The 25165-nt window shown below is 47.5% G+C and overlaps 3 protein-coding genes across 3 annotated transcripts; 1 reads left to right on the forward strand and 2 right to left on the reverse strand.

Moving 5' to 3' along the window:
* Window position 1: 1 nt before the first annotated feature.
* On the reverse strand, window positions 2-8664 carry selenon (selenoprotein N). Its single transcript, XM_028977209.1, has 12 exons — window positions 8414-8664; window positions 6000-6117; window positions 5791-5921; window positions 3788-4000; window positions 3579-3703; window positions 3353-3490; window positions 3200-3281; window positions 2936-3124; window positions 2436-2541; window positions 2170-2282; window positions 1980-2081; window positions 2-951 (listed from the first exon to the last, which is right to left on the reverse strand). The coding sequence occupies exons 1-12, from the start codon at window positions 8582-8584 to the stop codon at window positions 784-786; spliced, it is 1656 nt and encodes a 551-aa protein (XP_028833042.1). The 5' UTR covers window positions 8585-8664; the 3' UTR covers window positions 2-783.
* Window positions 8665-10170: 1506 nt separating this feature from the next.
* znf593 (zinc finger protein 593) lies at window positions 10171-12521 on the reverse strand. Its single transcript, XM_028982658.1, has 4 exons — window positions 12009-12521; window positions 11399-11601; window positions 11263-11325; window positions 10171-10496 (listed from the first exon to the last, which is right to left on the reverse strand). Exons 2-4 carry the CDS (start codon window positions 11596-11598, stop codon window positions 10367-10369), a joined length of 393 nt encoding a protein of 130 aa, XP_028838491.1. The 5' UTR covers window positions 11599-11601; window positions 12009-12521; the 3' UTR covers window positions 10171-10366.
* Window positions 12354-25139, forward strand: rlf (RLF zinc finger). The gene is made up of 8 exons (XM_028982642.1): window positions 12354-12546; window positions 17054-17208; window positions 17434-17515; window positions 17598-17733; window positions 17844-18046; window positions 19711-19847; window positions 19937-20078; window positions 20167-25139. Exons 1-8 carry the CDS (start codon window positions 12367-12369, stop codon window positions 24955-24957), a joined length of 5826 nt encoding a protein of 1941 aa, XP_028838475.1. The 5' UTR covers window positions 12354-12366; the 3' UTR covers window positions 24958-25139.
* Window positions 25140-25165: the final 26 nt, after the last annotated feature.

The raw sequence follows: 25165 nt of genomic DNA on the forward strand, positions 1-25165 counted from the left end.
CTGAACACGTGTTCTCCTTCCTCCAAACACACACACAGACTTTATTATGAAAAACAGTTTGAATAGAAAATAATTTACCGCAACATCCAGCATGAGAACTGAACAGGATTTAACATTTTCTTACTGTGGGAAAAACAAAAGTTAAGATAAAACTGTTCATCTCCGATCCAGCTGTTCCTCAGCAATGTGGAGCTGCCAGCAGCTGGTCACATGACCTAAACAATGTGAATAAAGCAGACTGGGTCCTACGATTCCTCTTGGCCAATCAGAACATCAGATTGGACATAATTGTGGTTTAATAGCTGCTAAAAGTCCACGCTAATAGTGTATAAAGAGTTGTGCATTAATATTGCTGCCACACTACGTGAATGCAGATTAGTGAGTTAGAACTCAGCCATGTGTCCCCCTGTCACTTCCCGGCCGCTGGCCGTTTACAGGGACCGAGTGCTGCCGCTGCCTCCTCTGGCGACAACACAGACATCAGACCTCGTCTCACCCAGGTACGGGTTTTCAGACCAGGCCGTCACAAAGTGCCGTAACCCAACAGGCAGCAGCAGAACCAGTCCTGTATCCTCAAAAGAGTAATAAGATAATCAATCTGAGAACGGGGGTTCTGGAAAAATACTAAAAGAAACCCCAAATGCACTATTATGGTTTTGTTCATTATTTTGGACTGGAAACAGTCTTCCAAAGCACGCACATTCTTGATATAATAAAACCTTCTTAATGTGGCTACATCATTGCTCCTGCAATGCAAACACGTGCAAGTTCTTGATAAAGTCTTTATGGTTCCAGGTATTCCTTAGCCTTCTCTAGCCCCTCCTCCAGGAAGCGCAGGTATGTAGAAGTGGAGGGGTCTTCAAACCCTCCGGAGAAGCTGAACGGAGCCTCGTCTTCTTCTGGCTTCATTGAAGTCTGGTCCAAGAAGTTGTTGGCATTAATGTGATGGACCTGGGAAATTTAAATGACAAGTTTCATACAACAATTACCGCTCATCATACTTATTAAAATTCACTTTATTTCCATCCATGTGAGTAAATAATTGTACATATTTAAAACTTTTTTTTTTTTTTAAAAACCTTTTTTATTGTGTTGCGATAAATGTACATCACTAACATGAGTGAATAATAAGAAAGTGATCAGCATAAACCTTCAGGACTGTTGTCCAACTTAAGTTTGTGAGAGAAGTCAAGAATGTTAAATGCTGTAGTCGCAGCAAAATCTCCCTGATTTGCACTCGTTTCTATGGTTTACAATATACTTTTATCATTTGGCAATTTCCAACTCTGAGTTGGGACTGGATTCAGATGATGACTGGTGGGGTTCGTAATACTTCATATTGCACTCACACTATTTACATTTTATCTAAGGTTCTCTCCAAAACTACATCAATTTCCCCTCAAATTGCCATATTTTACTTTCAATATAGCTCAAAGCAGCTGGACGTCCTGGCTTTTACTTCTTTTCTACAACTTATACAACTAGGTGACTAAAGGACATACAGCTATACAGCTGGAAAGTAGTGGTGGCCCAGCGGGTAAGAAAGAGGCCCCATAATCAGAAGGTTGCCGGTTCGAATCCTGAACGGCCAAGGTGCCACTGAGCAAAGTACCCTCCCCACACACTCTAAACTTGTGTCTTTATTTGTCCCCCTGCTGCCCCACCACTCCTACCTTTTTCTCTCCCCTGACCTAGACTACTGGGAGGGGGAACACTTCCGTTTCATGCAAAATATTTTTTTAAATCATGTTAGGTTACGCTGTAATTTGACTGTTATTTGCTATATAGTGTTTCATTGTGCTGATGCCATAATTTTTTGTAGAAAATTATAAATATATTAATAGAAAAAAAGCTCCCTTAGAGAGACCCTGTTTATTACATAACTTCACACGTGTTATTTCATAGTCCTGTGTCTTCAGCTTTTTCTATGATGTAAAAACTGCAAGGACGCGTATTGAATACAGAACCACGGGACTCACCACTGTACCGTTCGGCAGCGCAACCATCATCTCCACAGGGAAACTGTACTTTTCCAGGTGTAAACGGGCCTTTTCACTCAAAACCAGGTTTCCTTCATCAGCCTGAACAACACAGGTTACAAAATTGAGCCTTTTATGAAAATTGCAGATTGGATTTGTTTTTGGGTTTTTTTTAAGGTATCTGAAATACCTGCAGGTCCTCCAGCTCTTTGACCAAAGTCCAGCTGCTGATGAAGCTCTGGTTGAGCAAAGCCAAGACGGGCGAACTTTCCAGGACTGTCTCCCGGAGAGTTCGCCCGGAACCTGTCGAAGTAGAGGAGAGAGAAGAAGTGACCGCTGAACTCGAATCAGTTCACCATACCATAGTGTCAATGTGTGACACTTGCTCCTGATGTTCTACCTTAGGCCAACTAATTATAAAATTTGCGTTCAAATAATGAATTATAGAAACTTCACCTCAGCACGACTGATCGTCCAGTGCTCCCCAAAGAAGAATGGAGTGCACCAACTTCTTCTCTGCTTGGGCTCGGTTGAAGGCCTCGCTGAACGACAGATAAGAGACCTGAGGAATAATGAATAGAGATGAGGAAAAACGAATGGGGGGAAAAAAAAAGGGATACGTCATGCTCAGCTTAGGAATGGCAAAAAATTCCAGGGTATGGTTGCTTAACGACAGAAAAGACGCAATGCATTAAACTTCAAGTGAAGTTTAATGCATTTAATGTAGCCATCCAATTGTGAACAAGGTTGATGAAGGGGCAGTGGTGGCCTGGCGGGTGGGGAAACGGGCCCGTAATCAGAAGGTTGCCACTGAGCAAAGCACCGTCCCCACACATGTCCCCCGGGCGCCTGTCATGGCTGCCCACTGCTGGCCAAGGGTGATGGTTAAAAGCAGAGGACAATCACTTCACTTTAAACAATGTTTTGTCATTTCATGACATTCCTTATGTCCGTACCTTCTTGAAGGGATAGAAGGTGACCTCAACGTGTCTGGCAGCTTCCTCCCGACTAATTGCAGCAGTCCAGTGGATCTCCTCGAAGACAAAGTGAATAGGTTCACCGCCCTGCTTCTGGGTGTCAACCACATTGCCCTGCTCGTCATGAATGACTAAAGGAACCGAAGGTCCCGCAGAGCGAAGCTCCATCTGAGGAGGACAAACGGCCATGCACATCACGTTTCAGAGCAGTTCATGATGGAAGCAGTGGAAACGAGTCCATACCTGCGGCAAGTAGCCGATGTCCACCTCCATGTTGCTGCTCTCGCTGGCCCCGTACAGCCACTCCATATCCACATTAAGGGACCTGCAGATCCAGACGTCGTTAATGAAACGTCATTTTTTGTAATCGCTCTCACAGGACATGGCCATGCTCACCTGTCACTGGGGACGTAGAGATGGAATTCGCGGACGTGGGTCGAATCACGTGACAAAACAACGTTGCCTGTAAACTGTCCCGGCGTGAACCAGAAGGGGAAGTTTGGGACTTCGTTCAGCTGAAACTCAGCATGGATTCTGCGGACAGACGTGAGTGGTCAGAGCAGGACAGTAAACTAAAATAATATCTAATATTACACACGTTATTTATGTCCCACTTCGTCACCTGAACACAATGTCATAGTAGAAGTCACTTATGGCCCGAATGCAAGCGACAGCTCCCTGAGGGGCAAACCGCGATTTGACAAAGGGCCGAGGGTGGAACATGCTCAGCAGGGAGTGAATGAGAACCTTGAGGAGATGACAAAGACACGCCCTCATTCATACGGTGAACACGTCATGGCACATTCTGACTCCTCAAGGACCACAATGCACCTCTTTGCCCCGTGGCGTCGGAGGTTGGTAGCGGTTGTTGGGCAGGTAGCCAGTGAAGATGTTTAACTCGCTGGGGACCACCCACCACGTGTCTCCGACCGCACCCTTGTTGCTGGGGGGCAGGAAGACCTTGAACTGGCTGGCTGGAAACGTGGAGGAGGACACCGCGGGATTCTGCCAGGAGCGCAGCCCGCTGAGGGAGCTGTGAGTGACCTGGAAAGGCAGAAAAAGTCATCCACAATCTCAGGCAGCCAAGATTAATACTTCCAAACGGTGGCAATCAATGTAAATGTACAGTGTTTGTCATTTACAGCAGCTTTTATCAGACGTCCTTATCCAGAGCGACTTACAATCAGTAGTTACAGGGACAGTCCCCCCCTGGAGACACTCGGGGTTAAGTGTCTTGCTCAGGGACACAATGGTAGTAAGTGGGATTTGAACCTGGGTCTTCCAGTTCATAGGTGAGTGTGTTACCCACTAGGCTACTACGGTCCATGCTGTTTGTCTGTGAACTACAATTTTCTAATACAGAATGTAGGATAGTCATTTAATTCGTCATGTGTAGCCATGCCTTCTTACAATACAGTGGATATTAGAGGTGTTCGAAAATATCGACGCAGAAATATATCACAATATTTTACATGGCGACATTGCACTTTCTTCCTCTTGGAGCTATTTTTCGAAAACACAACGTTTCTTTTCATTTCTATGCAGATGACGGTCAAGTCTATTTTCCCGTTAAGCGTAACAAGCGGTGCTCTATCCGACCTCCCCTCGACTGTCTGACTGATGGCCTTTAAGACAGAATGTGTGCTTTTTGGCAGTGGTGACCCCTGTACTGACCTCGCTTCCCTAGCCCACTGAACACAAACCTAGGTGTTAAAATGGACTCAACTCTAAAAATGGATGCACAGGTTAACAATATTGTAAAATCGTGCTTTTTTTTTTTTTTTAAACCCAGCTGAGGCGCCTGACCAAACTCAAGCCAGTCCTTTCCAAACGAAATCTGGAAACAGTGATTCACGCTTCCATTACGTCCCGCTTTGACTTCTGTAATTTGTTGCTTTTTGGGGTTAGGTCTAGGTCGCCTACAGTTAGTACAAAATGCAAGTGCACGTTTCCTCACTGGTACAAATAGGTGAGATAACAAAAAAATCCCGATCTTAGTATCACTACAATGGCTGACTGTTTTAGTCTGTTTTAAAAGTTCTTTTATTTAGTTTTAAATCTCCGAACGTCGCAGCTCCAGCCTATTTGTCAGACCTTCTCCGTTCTTACCCTCCACCCCGTTCTCTCAGGTCTTCAGACCAGGGCCGGTTCATTACACACATTACAAACATTACAAGCACCGAGGCGACAGGGCCTTTGCAGTGGCCGCCCCACGTCTATGGAACGACCTGCCAATCAGGGTCAGACAGGCGCCGTCAATCACTGTGTTTAAATCTAGTTTACAACTCACTTTTATCTGAATGTTTTTGGTGTCCACTAATTCAGTGTGTTAAAATACAAAGACAATGCAGTTAAAAGTTTGTTCCGTGTTGTTTTGGCTGAATTATTAATTGTAATATGATCAGCCAGATCGTACAGAGCATCTTGTATTCACATTTTCAGCAAACTGTAGAGTCTCGCAGTATATACAGTACCACAGTTTATGGCGATATGTATCGTATCGTATCGTGAGATACCGTGTTAATACACACCCCTATCTGACACAATTATTACATTAACTAAACAAAATGTGTCGACTGGGACCGTCCTGACGGATGCACAGTGTTCACTTTCAAACTAAAAGCTGTAAAAGGAGGTGGTAGTAGCCTAGTGGGTAAGACACTCGCCTGTGAACCAGGAGACCCAGGTTCAAAGCCCACTTACTACCATTGTGTCCCTGAGCAGGACACTTAACCCAGAGTGTCTCCAGGGGGGGACTGTCCCTGTAACTACTGATTGTAAGTCGCTCTGGATAAGGGCGTCTGGTAAATGCTGTAAATGTAAAAGAGACTTACCCCTAAAAAGCCATCCTTGCTCTTGGTCATAGAATCCAACAACAAAGGCTGCATTTTCGCTCGCACGGTTAGGGTCTCTCCATCAGGGTCAGAGGTCACGTCCTCCTCGTAGTCGCTGGGCGTGACCATCCCTACATCACAGAGATCCAGAGAGAGTTCGGTCACTTCCTTGGCGCGGCAACTGGCATGTTAGCACGGGCATGGCGGACCTGTGAGTTTCTCTGCTATGGGCTTGAACTCCTCCGGGCTGAGATAAAGATCCCGGTCCGCGTCCAGGGAAGTGAAGAGGAAAAGGCCGTCCGCGCCCAGCGCCTTCAGCCCCGCGTCCTGACGGAGGACGGAGAGGACAGAGCGTGAGCCCATATTCACAGATCAACGACCCGGAATAACTAAAAACCACGGGCCAATCCGCAGCCCGTCGTTTCATCAAATAAAGTAAAGTGAAGCACAGCATACGGTGACACAGCGAAATGTGTCCCCTGAGTTTAACCATCACCCTGAGTGAGCAGTGAGCAGCCATGAGAGGCGCAGTGTGTGAGGACGGTGATTTGCTCAGTGGCACCTCGGCGCATCGGGATTCGGCAACCTTCCTTAACCTCTAGGCCACCACTGAAGAACGTTACGGATGGTTCTGAATGCGGTGGTGAAGCGTTAGAACGTTACGGCCGGTTCTGATGGTTCTGAACACGGTGGTACGTGTTAGAATGTTACGGCCGGTTCTGAACACCATGGTGACATGTTAGAATGTTACGAGTGGTTCTGATGGTTCTGAACACCATGGTGATGTGTTAGAACGTTACGGCCGGTTCTGAACACGGTGGTGAAGCGTTAGAACGTTACGGCCGGTTCTGAACACGGTGGTGAAGCGTTAGAACGTTACGAGTGGTTCTGATGGTTCTGAACACCATGGTGACGTGTTAGAATGTTACGGCCGGTTCTGAACACGGTGGTGAAGCGTTAGAACGTTACGAGTGGTTCTGAACACCATGGTGACGTGTTAGAACGTTACGGCCGGTTCTGAACACGGTGGTGAAGCGTTAGAACGTTACGGCCGGTTCTGAACACGGTGGTGAAGCGTTAGAACGTTACGGCCGGTTCTGAACACGGTGGTGACATGTTAGAACGTTACGAGTGGTTCTGATGGTTCTGAACACCATGGTGATGTGTTAGAACGTTACGGCCGGTTCTGAACACGGTGGTGAAGCGTTAGAACGTTACGGCCGGTTCTGAACACGGTGGTGAAGCGTTAGAACGTTACGAGTGGTTCTGATGGTTCTGAACACCATGGTGACGTGTTAGAATGTTACGGCCGGTTCTGAACACGGTGGTGAAGCGTTAGAACGTTACGAGTGGTTCTGAACACCATGGTGACGTGTTAGAACGTTACGGCCGGTTCTGAACACGGTGGTGAAGCGTTAGAACGTTACGGCCGGTTCTGAACACGGTGGTGAAGCGTTAGAACGTTACGGCCGGTTCTGAACACGGTGGTGAAGCGTTAGAACGTTACGGCCGGTTCTGAACACGGTGGTGACATGTTAGAACGTTACGAGTGGTTCTGACGGTTCTGAACACCATGGTGACGTGTTTGAACGTTACGGCCGGTTCTGAACGTTGTCGTGAAGCGTTAGAACGTTACGGCTGGTTCTGAACACGGTGGTGAAGCGTTAGAACGTTACGGCCGGTTCTGAACACGGTGGTGAAGCGTTAGAACGTTACGGCCGGTTCTGAACACGGTGGTGACATGTTAGAACGTTACGAGTGGTTCTGATGGTTCTGAACACCATGGTGACGTGTTTGAACGTTACGGCCGGTTCTGAACGTTGTCGTGAAGCGTTAGAACGTTACGGCTGGTTCTGAGCACGGTGGTGAAGCGTTAGAACGTTACGGCTGGTTCTGAACACGGTGGTGAAGCGTTAGAACGTTACGGCCGGTTCTGAACACGGTGGTGAAGCGTTAGAACGTTACGGCCGGTTCTGAACACGGTGGTGAAGCGTTAGAACGTTACGGCCGGTTCTGAACACGGTGGTGACATGTTAGAACGTTACGAGTGGTTCTGATGGTTCTGAACACCATGGTGACGTGTTTGAACGTTACGGCCGGTTCTGAACGTTGTCGTGAAGCGTTAGAACGTTACGGCTGGTTCTGAGCACGGTGGTGAAGCGTTAGAACGTTACGGCTGGTTCTGAACACGGTGGTGAAGCGTTAGAACGTTACGGCCGGTTCTGAACACGGTGGTGAAGCGTTAGAACGTTACGGCCGGTTCTGAACATGGTGAGGTGTGTGTATAAAGTTGTGGTGAGAAGCCTCATGGCGTGAGGAGAACTCTCATCTGCTGCTGCTGTCTGATTGGGACCAGGCAGTTTTGGAGAAGAGCTGAGATTCTCCATCGAGCTTTGAGAGTTAGTTAGCTGGTTAGTTCATTAAGTTAGTTTTTTTGGAATGAGTGCGTGCAGAAGGACGCGAGTGAAATGGAGGGTGGTCTGATGAGCGCCCAGCCCCCCAGTCCATCTTCTTCTTCTGCAAACATCTGGCGCTGTAATAAAAGCGGAGGAACCGACGTGGCGGGTTCTCCTTGGAAGGAACGTTCCAGTCAACGTTCTAACAACGCACAGGGCGGACTCACGCGTCTCCTCAGCAGCTCTCCGTCCTGGTAACTCTTCACGGCGAAACCCAGCAGGGGGACCGCCAGCAACGCGACCGCGGCGCGGAGGAACCCCCAGACACGGGAGCCGGGCGGCGGGTCCGCGGCAGGCCGCTCCCGGGGGCCGCTGTCGTCCTCCGCCGCGGCGGACATGTTTCCACCGGACAGCAGCGGGTCACACGTTCATCACGGCGGTTACTCCCGGTGATGATGATGATGATGATGATGATGATGATGATGATGATGACGATGATGGAGGAGGAGAAAGAGGACGGCAACGTTGTTACTCTTAAAGGGCCAGGGCGCGCATTTCTCCTCACACCACAATAACCGGACCGAAATACTTCAAATAGTTCGCTAATAAGTAGTCTGGAAAACAGGGATCTTCTAAGTAACCGAAACGCTGGTGTGTTTATTTTTATTATACGACTAAGCCTTACTTACTTACTTACGTGAGAATGTCAGACGTTAAAACGTGACGGCCTCGGAATCAATAATACGGAAAAGAAGAAATATTAATTTTGACGTATTTGGCCCAAATTTGGAGTATAAATTTGTCAGTAGGGATTTTAGCCCCGCCCCGCAAAGCGGTCTCTTCCAATCACTGTCGATCACTTAATTCCCAGCTGTAGCCACGCCTTCTTACAATACAGCCGGAAATGAGGATTAAGAAGAGCAACTGTTAGATGATGGAAAGCTATTTTGTCATCGATATCAATAAAACTGAGCTGCATTCAATAAGCAATGGCATTAAATATCATTAATCTTCATGGACAACCTCATTCTCATGATTTTTTTCCTTGTTAAAGTTAAAAGTGTACATATATTTATCCCACTTCTAGCTTAAAGTATATTTATTCTTGTTATACAGGCCAACTCTGTGTCTGAAGGTTGCAGGTTCAAATCCCGAGCTGCCAAGGTGCCACTGAGCAATCACTGGAGCCTTGTCATCTTGTCTCTCTATATAGTGGACTGTATATAGTGAAAGTGAAATGATTGTCAATGTGAGACACTGCAGCATAGCACACGGTGACATAACGAAATGTGTCCTCTTTATTTAATCATCACCCTTGGTGAGTAGTGAGCAGCCATGACAGGCGCCTGGGGAGCAGTGTGTGGGGGACGGTGCTTTGCTCAGTGGCACCTCGGCGGATCGGGATTCGAACCGGCAACCTTCCTTAACCGCTTGGGCACCTAGCCACTGTCTACTTTTTTCTGTTATGCATTTTATGTTCGTTATCATCACAGCATCCATGAAGTGGATCAGGCCAGAGACTCAGGACAATTGACACATGCACAACATGATTCAGGAACAGTTTCTACCCCAGTGCCATCAGGCTATTCAACACATAGTAGCTGTGGCTCTCTATGAGCATTACATCGATTTATGCTTCCTTGAATGTAACTTCCATAACATTATGCACTGTCACTTAAATTATGCACACTCACTTTATGCAACTTAGCCTTCAGTGATTTATTTATTGCTGCTGCACATCTATGTATCATGTTCTATGTTCTGTCTACGTGGGAGGGGGTTTCAAGTAAGAATTTCATTGTGCTCTGTATGCTGTACTTTGTACATATGATAATAAACTTCAACCTCGAATACATAAATGTATAATTGCAATAACAGTTAACCAAGTGTCAAAATGTACATAGCGCTATAACATCACACAAAACATTTGAAATAATGACTATCCTCCATTATAAGAGCAAGAATAAAATACAAAAAAAAAAAGTCAGCTTATACACAAATTTATTGTGCTGATAGCTACAAACAATACATTGTATATGCATTTCTATTTACATGTGTACAGAATGCACATATATGACGCAGTTAGACCAGCCACTAGCCATAAAAACCATGATAAATCAAATCAAGGGCAAACACAGTCCTGCACCAGCGTCAGTTCAGAAGATACCAGGCCTCGGCTTTTAACTGTTCATCTGCTCCTCCACAGGCTGGGTGTGAACTTCAACTTTCTTGGGGGGGACGTAAGAGCCCATGCCAGCCGCCCTCTCTGCCTCCTCTTGAGTGTAAGGTTCTTCTCGTAAACGCTTCAGTCTGTACAGGTAGGTGGGTGGGTTACAGGTTAAAAAGTCCAAACCCACAAGTGTGTCACCAACCCTGCACATTGTCCTGCACATTTTTGTGCTTACGTTCACTTAGCAACCTCAGTAAAGTTAGCGGTGAGTTCTGTATTCAACAGACAAGCTGTATTTTCTCCTCCTCATACCTAGAAGCATCCACTTTGTATGTCTGTGAACTTACACTCAGTTGCTGCAGCCGATAAATTGTGAATATGCAAAATAATTCAGCCGATTTAAGGCGCTCGCTGCACTTTTGACGGTACGGAACGTTTCAAAATAAAAGACGAAATGATGTAATATGCATTAATATAGCTCCTTTCAGCTTGGGGTGAAACTACGTGTGTAAATACCACGTACATCATGCACTTTCACACTACTGAAGGCAGTAGATAATAGGGTAAGGGTTTAGGGATAGGTTTGAGGTTTTATTTTAAAATGTTGCCTACAGTCAAAAGTGCAGCGCATTTTCACAAATTATCGGCTAAAGCAATTGAAAAACCAACATGAAACGTGAAGATTTCTACGAGTCAGAGAAAATCCAGCAAAGATATGTGAATTCTGTATTCGACATACTCACTGCCAACTTTACGGAGATCACTTATCACACCTGATTCAACTTGTGTATTCGTTATCATCCAGTTCTTGAGCTGAACGAGGTGTGGTGGAAAGTTCTAAGCTGTGCAGGACCAGTGGCCTCCAGCACCAGGCTTGGTGACCCATGGTCTGAATATTCCACTCACCTCTTCTTGTGAACCTTAGACCTAAAGTGCTCCTTCATTGTTTTCAAATCGACAAAGTACCGCCTGCAACCCAAAATACCAAATCAAACGACAATCCCGGACAGAGATCCATTTGACCACATGACGACAGACTCACGCGCAGTGCAGACAGTAGTGTTGCGCGCAGCCAGTGGCGTCGTGGTCGACAGCCTGCTTCAGCAACGCGGCCGCATTGGCAGGCTTCATATCAACGTGGATCTCATCGAGGTCCTTCGTCCTGCGCTTGGTCTTCCACGTCTTGGCGATGTTGTTCTTCTTGTTGCTCTTGTGGTTCCCTACCTGCTTGGACTTTCCCATGATCTGTGGGAGACATTTACAGCAGGGAACGAGATATGGAATTATGAAAACATCTGGGATTCAAGATTCAAAAGAGATTTATTGTCAGTACAACAGCATAAACGATATACTGTTCCACACAGACCCCTCTCCCCCATAGCGCAATCGTAAAAGAAACAAAATACATATACACAAGAATTGTAACATTATACAAGAATTGTCATAATAATTTTTTTAACTAAAACTTAAATACTGAATAGACTACAAAAGAAAATTGTAAAACTAAATTTCGATGACATGTTGATGAAAGCTTTGTCATCGAAATACTCAGAGGCTCTGTCATACAAGTAAACGTTGCTTTATTAAGACTTCAGTTTTAACATTTTCGCATTTTAAACAGTTTCTTTCAAAACGCACGAAGCGACGCTTACCGAGCGTCCAGCGTTCCGGTTCTCACACGTGTCCGGGCGTCTAACTGCATCACTTCCGGGTGACGGTGTCGCCGACGTCTGTGGTCGGTAGGGGGCGACAGACACCGCCTCTCATGCGTCGAAACCTTTGTTTTTCCAAAACGCCACACCAAGTGCAGGTAAAACCCAAAACGCAAATAAATAATGATAAAAACACACACACAATAATACGTTTTTTTTTTAATATTCAAATTCATGGCTGAACCGCACTGGTCTCTCCTGACCGCCACCCCGGTGTTGCCAGGTCCGCGCAGAATGGCGCGGCATTCGCCTTCGCGACCTGGCAACCCCGGCCTACGCGCTGGGGCTGTCGGGGAAGATGGCGGACGGGGCTTCGGAGTCGGAGCCCGACTGGGGCGAGCGGATAATGCACTCGGCCGAGGACACGTTCCTGGTCATGGACAGCCTGCAGGCCACCCTGCAGCGGCTGGAGTGCGAGCTGCGCCAGCAGGACGTGTCGGAGAAGGCCTCCGGCGAGTACTGCAACAACTTCTGCCAGGTAGTACGCCGTGCGCGGTCTCTGCCCCCTTCCTCCTGCCGCACATCTGGGCCCCTGGCGCCGCGGATAAAGGGCGCCGCTGTCACCTCGGCTGTCACCTTTCACCGCCCGGGGGGGGACGACAACGCGGCCTGACAGAACTGAAGCGCGGTGGCTCCCCGGTTTACGCGCGTCGTGCAACTTTCCGCCTCCGCGGCTCGCCGGGCGCGTTTCGGACGAGCTCCGCTGTCAAAATCGGCGCAGCCCGTCGAGATGGACCCCCCCCGGTCCACGTTTTCCGGTATTCCACGGCTCCGAGCGTGAAGGTTTACTGCTGAAGTGAGGGCGTGAACTTTTTTTTTTTTTATCAAATCGCCAGAAGACCCGTGTTCGAACCCCACCGAGCGGGACACCGAGCCCTGCGAGACTCCAGCGGGACTGTTCCCGTCCCCGCTGCGTGTAAATGTGTTTTGTGGGCGTAAATCGAACAAAACGCGAAACGGCGTCTTCGGGAACACGCACGAAACGACACGGAGACCAGAGGAGGGGAATTCGTGGGAACAATTCGTGTACGCTGTTTCTGAGCTTCTGTGGCTGTAATTCTATTCGACGCGCGTTGACGGTCTGCTGATTTCAGTCCATTGCTGTAGCCGTAGTTGGCAAGTTCAAGTTCAAAGACAAACGTCTGCGTTTCACGTACCACTAAAGACTTTGTTACGTGGAGATCGTTACATTTTCTTCTTAAAGAATCTCTTCTGTAAATAAGCGTTTGGGGTTCATCTTGGAAACCGATCGGTGCAGCATACAATGTTTTTGAATTTGTTAACGTTGAGGCAACGTTGATTTAACGTTGAGTCAACGTTGAGTTTTGAACGGGGTACTGCGGGGTATTTCAACTTGGTGTGACAGCACATTTTGCTCTGTGCCGACTTCAGGGCGAACTCGATTGTGGCTTTATAGGAATCCCCCTCGTCGTTGTTTCTTGGCGCCAGCTTTGGATCTCGTATCGCTGCAGTTCCTCTCGATTCTCCCCCCTTGGCTTAGGGAGCTTTCATTTTGGTGTGCGGCTTCAGGTGCAGGCGGTAATGTTTAAGGTACAATGCTCTGTCCTGCCCAGTGCTGACCTTGTTCCATCTGTCAGTTGTTTCACGTTTGAGTTGATTCTTGTCTTTAAGGGTCGTAGACTAAAGGAGAACTCGGGGAATAGTTTGCTCTGAATCCCGTTGTTTTCTTTGGCACGCGCGCCATAAGAGCGTCTCGCCCCGGGAACTTGAGTGTTGTTGAACTTTGACCTTTGCGCGTTGTGGCGCTTTAATGAGCAACTCGGAGATCAAGCCAAGAGCAGTGGGTGGCCTAGACGTTAAGGAAGCGGCCCCGTATTCAGAAGTTTGCCGATTCGAATCCTTCGGGATTAATAAAATATAACAAAAAAAAAAAAAGATGGAGAAGAGGTTGATTTTATAGCGATTGGCCTAGTTGCCCGTAATCGGATGGTTGCTGGTTCGAATCCTGAACCGCCAAAGTCCCCTTGATGAAGGTACAGTCCCCACACACTGCACCTATCATGAGTGATTGTTAAATACAGAGGACACATTTCACCGTGTCACCGCATGCTGTGCTGCAGTCTTTCATAATGACAATCACTTCACTTTCACCTTTTTTTTTTTTTTCCCTCCCCCCCTACTTTTCCGCTCCTCAGGCGGGTGTCCTCGTTCCTGGTTCGCCTGGAGTTGAGGCTCCCCAGGGTGCACTTCAGGGTGTTAGTCCACACCCAAGTCTTCACCCAGTGTGCGGCGAACTTCTCATGCTCAGCACACGTTATACATGCGTTACACATCTCATAATCGACGCGTTGCGATTCAGACGTGGACGATACTGCATGGTATGCAGTACAGAGCATAATCGATTATATCATAATGCCGATTTTCTGGTGCCGGTATAAAAAGTAGTGGTGGTAGGGATAGTAGTAGTAGGGATGGTAGTAGCCTAGTGGGTAACACACTTGCCTATGAACCAGAAGACTACAGAGTCACAGGTTCAAATCCCACTTACTACCACCGTGTCCCTGAGCAAGACACTTAACCCTGAGTGTCTCCAGGGGGGGACTGTCCCTGTAACTACTGATTGTAAGTCACTCTGGATAAGAGTGTCTGATAAAATGCCGTAAATGTTTTGCCGGTAGTGACTGTGGCGGCCTGATCGTTCGAACGTTTGAAGCAGCATACGCGTTTTTGCTGCACTTTGTGACTGTGTTCGGTCGGCGTTTTACTGCCGATCACTCAACGCTGTCTAAACGCTCGTCGGGATTTCAGTAGAAATTGACTGCAAAAAATATCCACGCAATATACTCTTGCAGCATCTCTCTCTGCTCCTGTCGCTTTCTGCGTCGTCACTTCCTGTTTGGTCTGTGCCGCTTCTCAGCCGTTTCTTAATAAAACGCATAAACAGGCTGCGTAGCCCAGGGCAAAGCAATAATATTTGACCTTTCGATAAAGGTGTCACACTATTTTAGATTTTCCGCGTTTATCAGACAACAGGGACAGTCCCCCACTGGAGACAGTCAGTGGACACGATGGTAGTAAGTGGGGCTCGAACCTGGAACTTCTGGTTCATAGGCAAGTGTCTACTATTCTACTACCACCCACTTTTCAGCTTGTTAACTGAAATAACAACAACAACAACATTTATTTCTTATATAGCCCAAAATCACATACATTATGTCTCAATGGGTTTTGACAGGCCCTACAGTTGACACCCCCCACACTTGACCCTTCTGCACACAAGGAAAAACTCCACACAAAAAAACTCTAGGAGAGAGAAAAAAAAAGAAAGGAAGAAACGTTGGGAAGGAGTGATACAGAGAGGGACCCCCTTCCAGGGTAGAGTGAGCCTGCAAATGGTGTCAGTGCAGGGTTGGATATGATATAATGAGTCCTACAGTTGTAGGGTTGGAGAAGTCCAGGATGTATTCAGTGTCATGGTCTAGATTATGTGTCCATAATGATGTTACTGGTCCATTTGAAGATCCCTATAGCTGTAGTTGTAACGGTGGTGGTGGCTGTGGTGACCCTCTGGTTTGTTTCATGTTTTGTCCTTGTAAAGCAGTTGTCAGGAACCAGGATTTATTTGCTGGTCTCTTCACTGGGGTCTGCCAGTAGTCTGGGTGCTTGATTCCGTGTCTCGGAGAAAAACAAACAGAAGCAGCGGCAGACGGTTGCACTGTACGACCGATACTGAAATATGTGGTTATAGTGGTATATTGGTGCTACAGTGGCCCGGTACCCTAACTAGGACAGCCTAACTGGTGAATTTAACTTTGTCTGTGATAAATTGGACTTTATAAAAAGCCAGAGAAAACAAATAGCGAGATATAGTTATAAAACACATGACATGTGAGGTTGTGAGGGTCGTTCACCACGCCCACTTTTTGAGCCTCCGCCACGAAGCATTCGGTTTGCTTTAATCGCCGAGAACGTCAATAATAGGTCAAGTGCATGATGGTAGCAGCATGCACGTTGTGCAAGAATGATTTTAACATAATACCGGAACCACTAGGCAGTTCCAGCATGAACTTGTTATTAAGATTATATTTTGTTGCTCACGTGAAGGCTGTATTGTAAGCTCGTTCTCACCTAATGGTTCCTAATGGCGTGTGTGTGTGTGTGTGTGTGTGTGTGTGTGTTCCTGAGGTTCTTCTGTGTTCTGTCTGGACGGGATCTCTGGGGCCCAATCAAGTGTAAGACGACAGATGGAGGAGCCGATCAGGAGTTTGTCCCCAGTGTGTGGATGTGGGCTAGAGACCCCGCCCTGCCCCGCCTTTCACAAATACGGCTGAACTGCTGCATTTTAGTGACCTAAGCCAATTAGCATGTGATTAGTGTAGTGATTAATGCCTTGTTATTTGTGCTGTTATGTTTGTTGTCTGGATTCTGTTCTTCCAAATCTAAGACATTAGAAGTGAACAATGTGATTAATATTTTCGGTGAATTTTGTGGCTGCCTTCAGACTCAGGGTTCTACTTCTCGAGAAATGGTCGGGGCTCCAGACTGAAGGTGGCCGTGGCACGCGGTACTGAGAGACGTTTGAAATTTTCAATGTCCGCCAGTCATTACATTTACATTTACGGCATTTACCAGGCGCACTTATTCAGAGCGACTTACAGTCAGTAGTGACAGGGACAGCCCCCCCCTGGAGACGCTCAGGGACACGATGGTAGTAAGTGGGGTTTGAACCTGGGTCTTCTGGTCCATAGGAGAGTGTGTTACCCGCTAGGCTACCACCACCCATCAGGATCGGGCCAGTCCAGTCCATCTGAAACAAAAAAATATATCTATATATTTATTAACAGATTAGTTTTTTTTTTCTGTTTGCTCCAATAAAAATGCTGTTAATTTAAATTTAGAGAAAATAATTTAATAGTTAATAGTAATATTAATATCTGGCCAGTTCGATTTGCAAGTTCTTTCCATTTAAGGCATTCTGTGAAAGTGGGAGCTTTTGAACGGACCCCCCCCTGTTCCTCATGCAGGCTCTGATGCACTATGCCGGGAGCAGGAACTCCATCGAGCATGGCCTGGCCCTGCTGGAGGTCTACTGCCTGTCCATCAACTGCTTCGCCGCCGCGAGACCCCACCTCACGGCGGCTTCGGACAACGTCGCTCTGGTGCTGAAGAGGCTGGCGCTGTAAGTCAAGCCTGTCACAACGTTTATGACATGATGGGTCGGTCATGGGCTCGTGGGTCAAGCTTATGTGTTTTTTTGAATGGAGAACTTCATTGAAGTTCCCTTTTAGTTTAGAATTAGTCTTAGGTCATGAATAGGCGACTGAATGAAAGTACCTCTTTACATCTTTTTTACGTAATGTGTGAGATTCCACTGTAAAATGTCCAATGTATTTGCCTTCCTCAGGAGTTGCTTTGAGTTGCTGTTGTCTGTGCCTATAAGTGACATCCCCTATCATGCTTGGATGCAATTCCACCATTCCGTACAGGTGAGGCTCACAAAAACCCAGATGCCAATGCAAGAAGGCCTCGCACGTCCATAACCCAGTCACACTGCCTTCCTTTCTGTAGGTGGCCCACGACTCTTTGATAGAGTATGGAAGCACAGACCTGCAGGCCTTGGTCCATATTACACAAGGAGGAGGGCCGTGGGAAATCCCTGTCCTCAGAAATCTCCTTGAAGGCCAGCCCATGGATACCCAGGAACGTAAGTGTTTTTATACTGGTGTTGCTTTGAAGCTTTTCTTCCCCACCCTCCCTGCTCCTGCTGTTCAGCGTCGTTCTCATTTTTTATTTATTTATTTATTTATTTTTTAGTAAATGGCCTCATTGCTTTGGAAGGAGAAAGTTTCATGGAGATGAGAATCAAACACCTAGAGAAATACGGAGAGGTCGAGAAGGCTTTGGCGTTGAACAAGGCATGCGCAAACTGCAACCTCATCCCCAACCAGGGCACCTTTCGCTACAACTTTGTGTCTCAGATGTGCAAGTTGTTGCCTAATGACGAGGCAATCATGGAGGTATGAACTTTCTTTCATTTCACTTTGTTCAATTCACCTTTGTTGGCCAATCGAAGTGGCAGAATTCCTCATATCAGCCTTTTCACGTTTTTTGTTTTTTTGGGGAAAAAAATATATTATTTCTGCTCAGGCTTATAACCAGTTTAGATGATTTATAATGTTTTAAGTTTAAAGCTACCACTACAACTGGTATATGAAAATTTCATATACCAGTTGTAGTGATTTAAAAATGTTAAAAAAAAAGATTTATTCACAGTGTTATTCACAGGGAAGGTGCTCAAAAATTCAATCAAAAAGAACCAAAGAAAAACAAGACCAGCCATCTTAGAAATAGAAATATAGAAATAGAAATATTAATATATGCTGCACCAATGCTTCCCGGACAACAAACACCAACCTGACCTTGAGACCCGAAGCCCCTCTCCTACTCTGTGCCAGTAAATACAACCCACCATCATCTCCTGATTGGGTGAGCTCAAAATGGAAGGGGGGAAAGGCAGGTGAATGTAGCTCACGATTCACTCCTCCATAACCCACAAGACAAAACTCAAATCATACTTACACATTAACAATAAACCCAGCACACGTCCAACACACTTCTCCTCTGTCCCAAGCTGGCTATAAAGGCACCGTTCTCCCAGGGCGCACGTTTTCAAGGGGAACATTTATGCTCTCGGACCAGGAAATCCAAGGTGAAAAGCGAGCGGAAGCTGTCGGTACCTCACGGTTCCCTAGGACATTTGTGGAATTAATAAATGGAACTTTATTTGGAAATTCTGGGCAATGTGTGACGTGTAGTCAGTATAAGTGATGTGTGGTCGGCACCCGTGCAGATGATATATTACAAAATGCACCACAAAAAGTGCACACACTTTTTACAGTGAGATTATTTAAATTTTGCTGATAAAACAGTCAATTCTTCATACAAAATTTAAGTGACTTAATATCATTAACTTGTTGAACTGTCATATGAAATAAGTGTCACATTTTCAATCGTGAGGTGATGGTCAATTGTCAGCTCTCTTGGTCGTCAGGTCGTGTGATGTATGTTGCTGAACTGTATTCAAATAATTATAAATATTAAAACACCACATTTTGAAATGTAACTGCTGTATGTCAATTTAGTTTATTTGTGTGTGCTGCGCTCATAGACTTTAGAAAACGAACCAGCTTTGGAGGGGGCCAGCTTGTATAAGGTTGAGAACCCTCTCTCTATGGTCCTGCAGTGGCTAGAAATGGTGATAGGTGTAAAGAGTACTTTGGTCGTTCTGCTTCGCTGTTCAGAGAGCGGCAGCTCAGACGGTACGATCTGGAATTTGTCCCCTTATGTCGCCACAAAGGGAAAAGTTACACGTCTTCCTGTCTGCACCAAACATTGTGGTTGGTGAATGGTGTCGATGATGTCATTTCCACAAATTCTCCAATCAAGTTCTATAGGCCACTCTCCTCCTCGTCCCACCTCTCCCCTCCTCATTAACATTTAAACCCACAGACACCGAAACGGCGCGTCCTGGGAAATCTCATTGTGGGACTGGATCAAACCAAGTCTGACGCTCTAGAGTTCTAATTTTAGGGGTATTACAAGATTGTAAGCAAATCTGTAAGTTTCGTTCCACAGACGCTCGTGTGCTTTCCCCTCCCCATTTCTCTCCAATTTGACTTAGATCTCCAGACTGGATGGTAAAGATGTCCTGGACTTAATCTGCAACATGGAAACGGACGGGGATGAAAACACAGCCTTCATCCTGTGCACCACATATTTTACCCAGCAGCTGCAGCAGGAAAACCTCAACTGTGCTTGGTAAGATTCTAAGCAACAATGCATGTTCTGAACTGGTGATTGACCACAATGCAATGCTTGGGCCTTCACTCAACCCATTAATACCTCAGGGAACTTACACTTTTGTGGAGCAAGCTGCAACGAAGACTGGAGCTCTCCTTGGAGTCGTTTCTCGAACGCTGTCTCCAATTTGGTGCCATTGCTAAGACGGCCCACCACCTCCTTTTTCTTATCCAAGTTGTCCAGACAGAGGTTGGTACCCCAATAATGATTTCATGGTTTATTCTTACTCTGATTGGGTCAGCGTTAATTTTTTTTGTACTCTTTCTCCTTCATGCAGGCAGTGCACCTAGGTCTGCCGATATCTGTTCAGCTGTGTGTCAAAGCGCTTCAGCTTCCAGGACAGGCAGACCCGGAGACGAAGATGGCCGTGTGCAAGACTGTGGCTTGTCTCCTGTGTGAAGATCTGGAGGTTCTCAGAGCCTGCCAGTTGACAGAGTTTCTGCTTGGCCCCTCCCAGCTCGCCCTTGCTTCAGTGGAAGAGCTGTATGTGCAGCCTGATCAGAAGTACGACGAAGAGAGTAGCATCATCCCTAATTCCCTCCGCTGCGAGTTGCTTCTTGCTCTCAAAGCGCACTGGCCTTTCGATCCCGAGTTTTGGGACTGGAAGACGCTCAGGCGATGCTGCGTCAGGCTGCTGGGACTGGAGCCTGAAGAAGAAGAAGAAGAAGAAGAAGAGGAAGAGCCATCTCAAGAGGTGAATCTGCCACTAGAAATAAAAGACGTTGAATGGGAGGAGGAGAAAGAGGATGATGAGGACGCAGAAGAACAGCAGGACTCCGATGATGAGGTAAGTGAAGAGACCTGCTCCATAAACAACTGCGGTGACGAAATCGACTGCACTAGAAAGACCGAGGAGAACCCCAAATTGTCCCCAAGCAAAAAAACTGGCTGCTCCGAAAGGTATTTACGGTGGCAGAAGTATAAAATCTACTGTCAGTTATGTGAAAAGGAGGTGATTGAGGCGCGGTTCTTCCATCACTGTCGAAAACATGTCAAGAACGGGGTGTTCACCTGCCCCGTATGCCTTCAGACGTTCCACGGGAAGCAGGAGTTTGTTAGTCACACAAGCCAACACATACACATGCCGAACAAAGTGAGTCGGCCTCCGAAGAAGAAAAAGGCAAAAAGGAGGGTGGACTTGGAAAAGGAGATGGAGGAGGACGAGCTAGACGAGCTAGAGCCTGCGGAGATGGCCTTAGACCCGTCCTTGTGGACGTACTACCAGTCCACGCAAGATCCCGACGTGCTGGATCACATTTTGGAGCAAACTGACTCGTTGCCTAAAAAGCCGGAAGACCAAGACCACATCACGTTTGAGTACATCAGCACTCACTTTGAACTGCAGGATCGCGAGGTGTACCCATGCCCTGCCACCAACTGCTCCAAGAACTTTAGACTCTTTAAGTACCTGAGTGTCCACCTGAAGGCGGAGCATGAGGACGCAGACGAAAGCGTGAGGCATTATTTTGCAATGAAAGACCGGCGCGAGAAGTGCCCCTTCTGCCGGCGGCATTTCGTGACCGCCTACCATCACCGCAGGCACCGGCGCGTGCATTACGGCGAAAGGCCGTACATGTGTGCGGTTTCCGACTGTGGTGCCAGGTTTAATACCACCAGCGAGCTGGTCGCACACAAGCAAGGCCACGGCTTCCGCCTCAGCTACCGGTGCGAGTTGCAAGGTTGCAGCCTGTCCTTCTGCGACCTGGGGCAGCTTTACCACCACGAGGCTCAGCACTTCCGTGACGCCGCATACAACTGTACCGGTCCCGGATGCAAAAAGTTCTACTACTCTCGCAAGGAATTCCTCAAGCACTTGGCCACGCATGGCATCTCTTTCACTGAGGAGGACTTCGAGGAACAGAGAAAGAGTAAACGGAAACTCGTGGATCCTGTGATGGAGGAGGTCTCCATGACCAATATGGCGGCCGTAACGTCTGTCGTCAACGGCATCCAGGAACATTCATCATCGGCTGGTTCCTTGCCCTCTCGCAACTTAGACTGCAAGGGTCTCACAGGTGCACTTACACATGTTGCTGTTTGCTTTGATGGAAAAATGTTCACTTGTGGATTTGAAAACTGTGGTAAGACTTTCACTAAAGCCAGAGATGTTCAAAGGCATCTGAAATGTGTTCATCCTGAACAGCTGGCGGCTGAGGAAAAGGGACACAAAAAACTTGAAAAGAGCTCAAAATTCAAAGCCACCAAAACTGATGAACGTGCCCAAGACGTAGATCTCCCCAGCCCTGGACCCAGTCCTGAAGATGTGTCCACCATAAACCTTGTTAATCCTCCTACGTCAGAATCAAATATAACCCCAGAAGATCTACTGTGCGACATTCTGCTTGGTCTTAGGGAGCTGAGTCTGAATTGCTCTAGCCCCAGGAAAGCTTGTCAACCCATCTCCAAAGTCACACCTGTGCCCTCTCCTCCTACCACAAGTGCCAGGTCCTCTTCCAAACCAAATAAAAAGACTGAATCGGATTCCACATGCCAATCTGAAGTTGAAACCGCCACCAGTTTGCCCCAGGAGGGTGAAGCGCAGAGTGCAGATACAGAGTCCCAGACAAATAATCTGATTAGCAGCTTTCTTGTTCTGTCCACGAACAAGCCGTACACCTGTGATGTCAAAGGCTGCAGCTATCAGAGTGTGACGAGCCGTGCTTTACTGCGTCACTATGTGACCAAGCATGACTACTCCAAAGAGGAAGTAAAGGCTACAAAGAAATTCCTGTCACACATGTTTAGGCCTTTTAAATGTCACCTCTGTCCCAAGAGCTATAAACAAAAGAAGGAGCTGCGACTACATTACCTTCAGATGCACAAAATCAGTGAGATAGTCCTAGAGCAGATGAGCTGCTCTGTAAAACGGAGAGAGGAGGCCAAGGAAGCAGAGCAACCAAAGGCCAGAGTGAAGCAAAACCTTCAGAAAGAGAAGTTGGAAGGGGACACTAGCAATTGCAACACATGGCTGCAGAAGTTCCAGAAGAAAACTCCTTGGGTGTGGAGAAAGCTTGGTTGGGAAAACGGACTGGCATCAGAGAACAGAAGTGGCCCGTTGAAAGGTCCAGCCTCGCCTCAGGATCATTGCGAAGGCGAGGTCACAGTGGATTCAAGTGCTTCAGAGGGAAGAGGAAGCAGACGCCTGGTAGCCAAGGCCAAACTGTGCTACATCCTGACAAAATACCAAAAGCCTTATCACTGTGTGCTCAAAGACTGCAGCTCCACCTTCACCAAGCGGTGTAGCCTGGTGCGTCATCTACAGACCGTGCACCACTACAACCGCTCGCAGTTGTGCTTGGAACACGAGCAGGATCGGGACTTGCAAGGCATCGGAGCCAAAAAGGAATCGGCCAAGCCGCCACGTTTTCCTTGCAAGCACAACGGCTGCACTAAGCACTTTTACAGTGCGAACAGCTTATGGCGCCATCATCGCTATGAGCACCATGGGAGTGGGAAGGCCCTCTCTTCCCAGTTCAGCCCTTCAGAAAAGTCCACGTGTCTCTCAGAAGAGCCCGTGCCGCGTTTCAAGTGTGCCCAGTGCAACGCCAGCTACCATCTCAATAGCAGCCTACAGCGGCACAACAACAACGTCCATGGCAGACGGTCCATCCCGGACCCCCAGTCTCAGCAGGTTCGCTGTGAGTTTGAAGGCTGCACGCGAGTGTTTGCCTTGCAGTCCAATTACAAGCAGCACGTGTTCTATCGGCATTATGACTACTACGATTCCCTGGTACTGCAACTTCACAACACCCAGACGAAGGATGGGTCGGCGAGTGGTTGCCAGAAGAAGTTGATTGTCACTTGCCCGAAGCTACCTCTCAGGCAGTCTTTGAGACACTGCCCCAAGTCCCAAGAAACCATCCAGCAAGAAGACCGCGTCGAAGCGGCTGATGAAGAAAGAGTCCCGGAGTCTTCGGAAAAGAGCACCAAACAATCTTCCAAGCATCGTCCTCTGGTCTTCCGCACTCACGAAGAAGCACTGCAGATGTGCCAAGACCGCTGTCTGCCTGAAGCCTACCCTTGCATGGTGCAGGACTGTGACTCGGTGGTCACCTTGTTCCGCAGCATCCGCCGTCATTATGTGAACTGCCACAAGATGTCACGTTTCCAGTTCTCCCGAAATCAGGACAAACTGGCATTCACTGCAGAGCAGCTTGAGGAGCTGATACAAAAGAAGTCGGTGCTGCCAGAGGCATCTCCCACTGGGGTGCTGAAGATCGAGTGCCAAGCAGAGTCTGAGAATCCTGGTGGTCCCCCACATCCAATGAGCCTTAACTCCAATACAGGGGACAAGAGTGATGGACAGGACGGCTTGGTCTTTTCAGAGAAGACACCATCAGAGAGTAACGTGCTGGTGGCTGCAGATGACCTGCTTTACGGGGAGCCCAGCAGTCACGCGGAGGACGTTCCAGCTGCAAACGACCACAACGACGAGGATGGGTCACAGAGACAATCCCCGCCCCCTCCCCTTATACATGCTCTGCCTCTTGACCTCTCTCCACCACCAAATCTCAGAATTGCTGTCGACGAATGCCTGGTGAGTTTAAAAGAGAGCGGCGCCAAACTGGTTAGCATATCTTCTGTTCCAGCCCGTCAGCCGCTCAAAAGGAAAAACGAACTGTCAGAACCACTAACCCCAGCCACACATGCCCCGAACCCAATGGACGTCCATGCGCACACTTTGACCCCGTGCACGTTTGACTTGGGCGCGTACAAGCCAATGGGCTTCGAGTCTTCCTTCCTGAAGTTCATTCAGGAAAGCAAGGCGAAGGATGAGCAGCACGGACTGAGGCCACTTCACCCACACGCCAAACCGCGGCGAGACTCTCACTGGCGCAACTGCTCCGTAAAGGAGAACAACGAGAGAGGAGCCCTGCTCACGCGCAGCAGGCGGTCTAGGTCGGCCCCACTCAAGCCCTTACACTCGCCGAGCGAATTTGGCTGTGTCCAGGACCTCAGCGACATCTTGGACAATGCTTTGACCAGCTGCGACGATGAAGCCATCAAACAGCTGCAGTACCTCAGACCTGTAGTGGTTCTCGAAAGGTCTAAAATCTTTACTTCCTGATTCAAGCCACACTAAACTGCTCGCTCTTCTGATAAGCATTTAGGGAAGGAGTGCTTGTGTCCGGTCTCCTTTTTAATTCACGTCATTCTTTTGGGTCTCACTTAACTTTTTTGTGTTTGATGTGTGTTTATTGTTAAAAAACAAGTGCTGAAAATTTGTAATAAAATAATGTTTAAAACATATTCTTGTAATCATCTTGGGAATTGGT

The sequence above is a fragment of the Denticeps clupeoides genome, chromosome 1 (assembly GCF_900700375.1).
Source record: "Denticeps clupeoides chromosome 1, fDenClu1.1, whole genome shotgun sequence".
Lineage (NCBI taxonomy): Eukaryota > Metazoa > Chordata > Actinopteri > Clupeiformes > Denticipitidae > Denticeps > Denticeps clupeoides.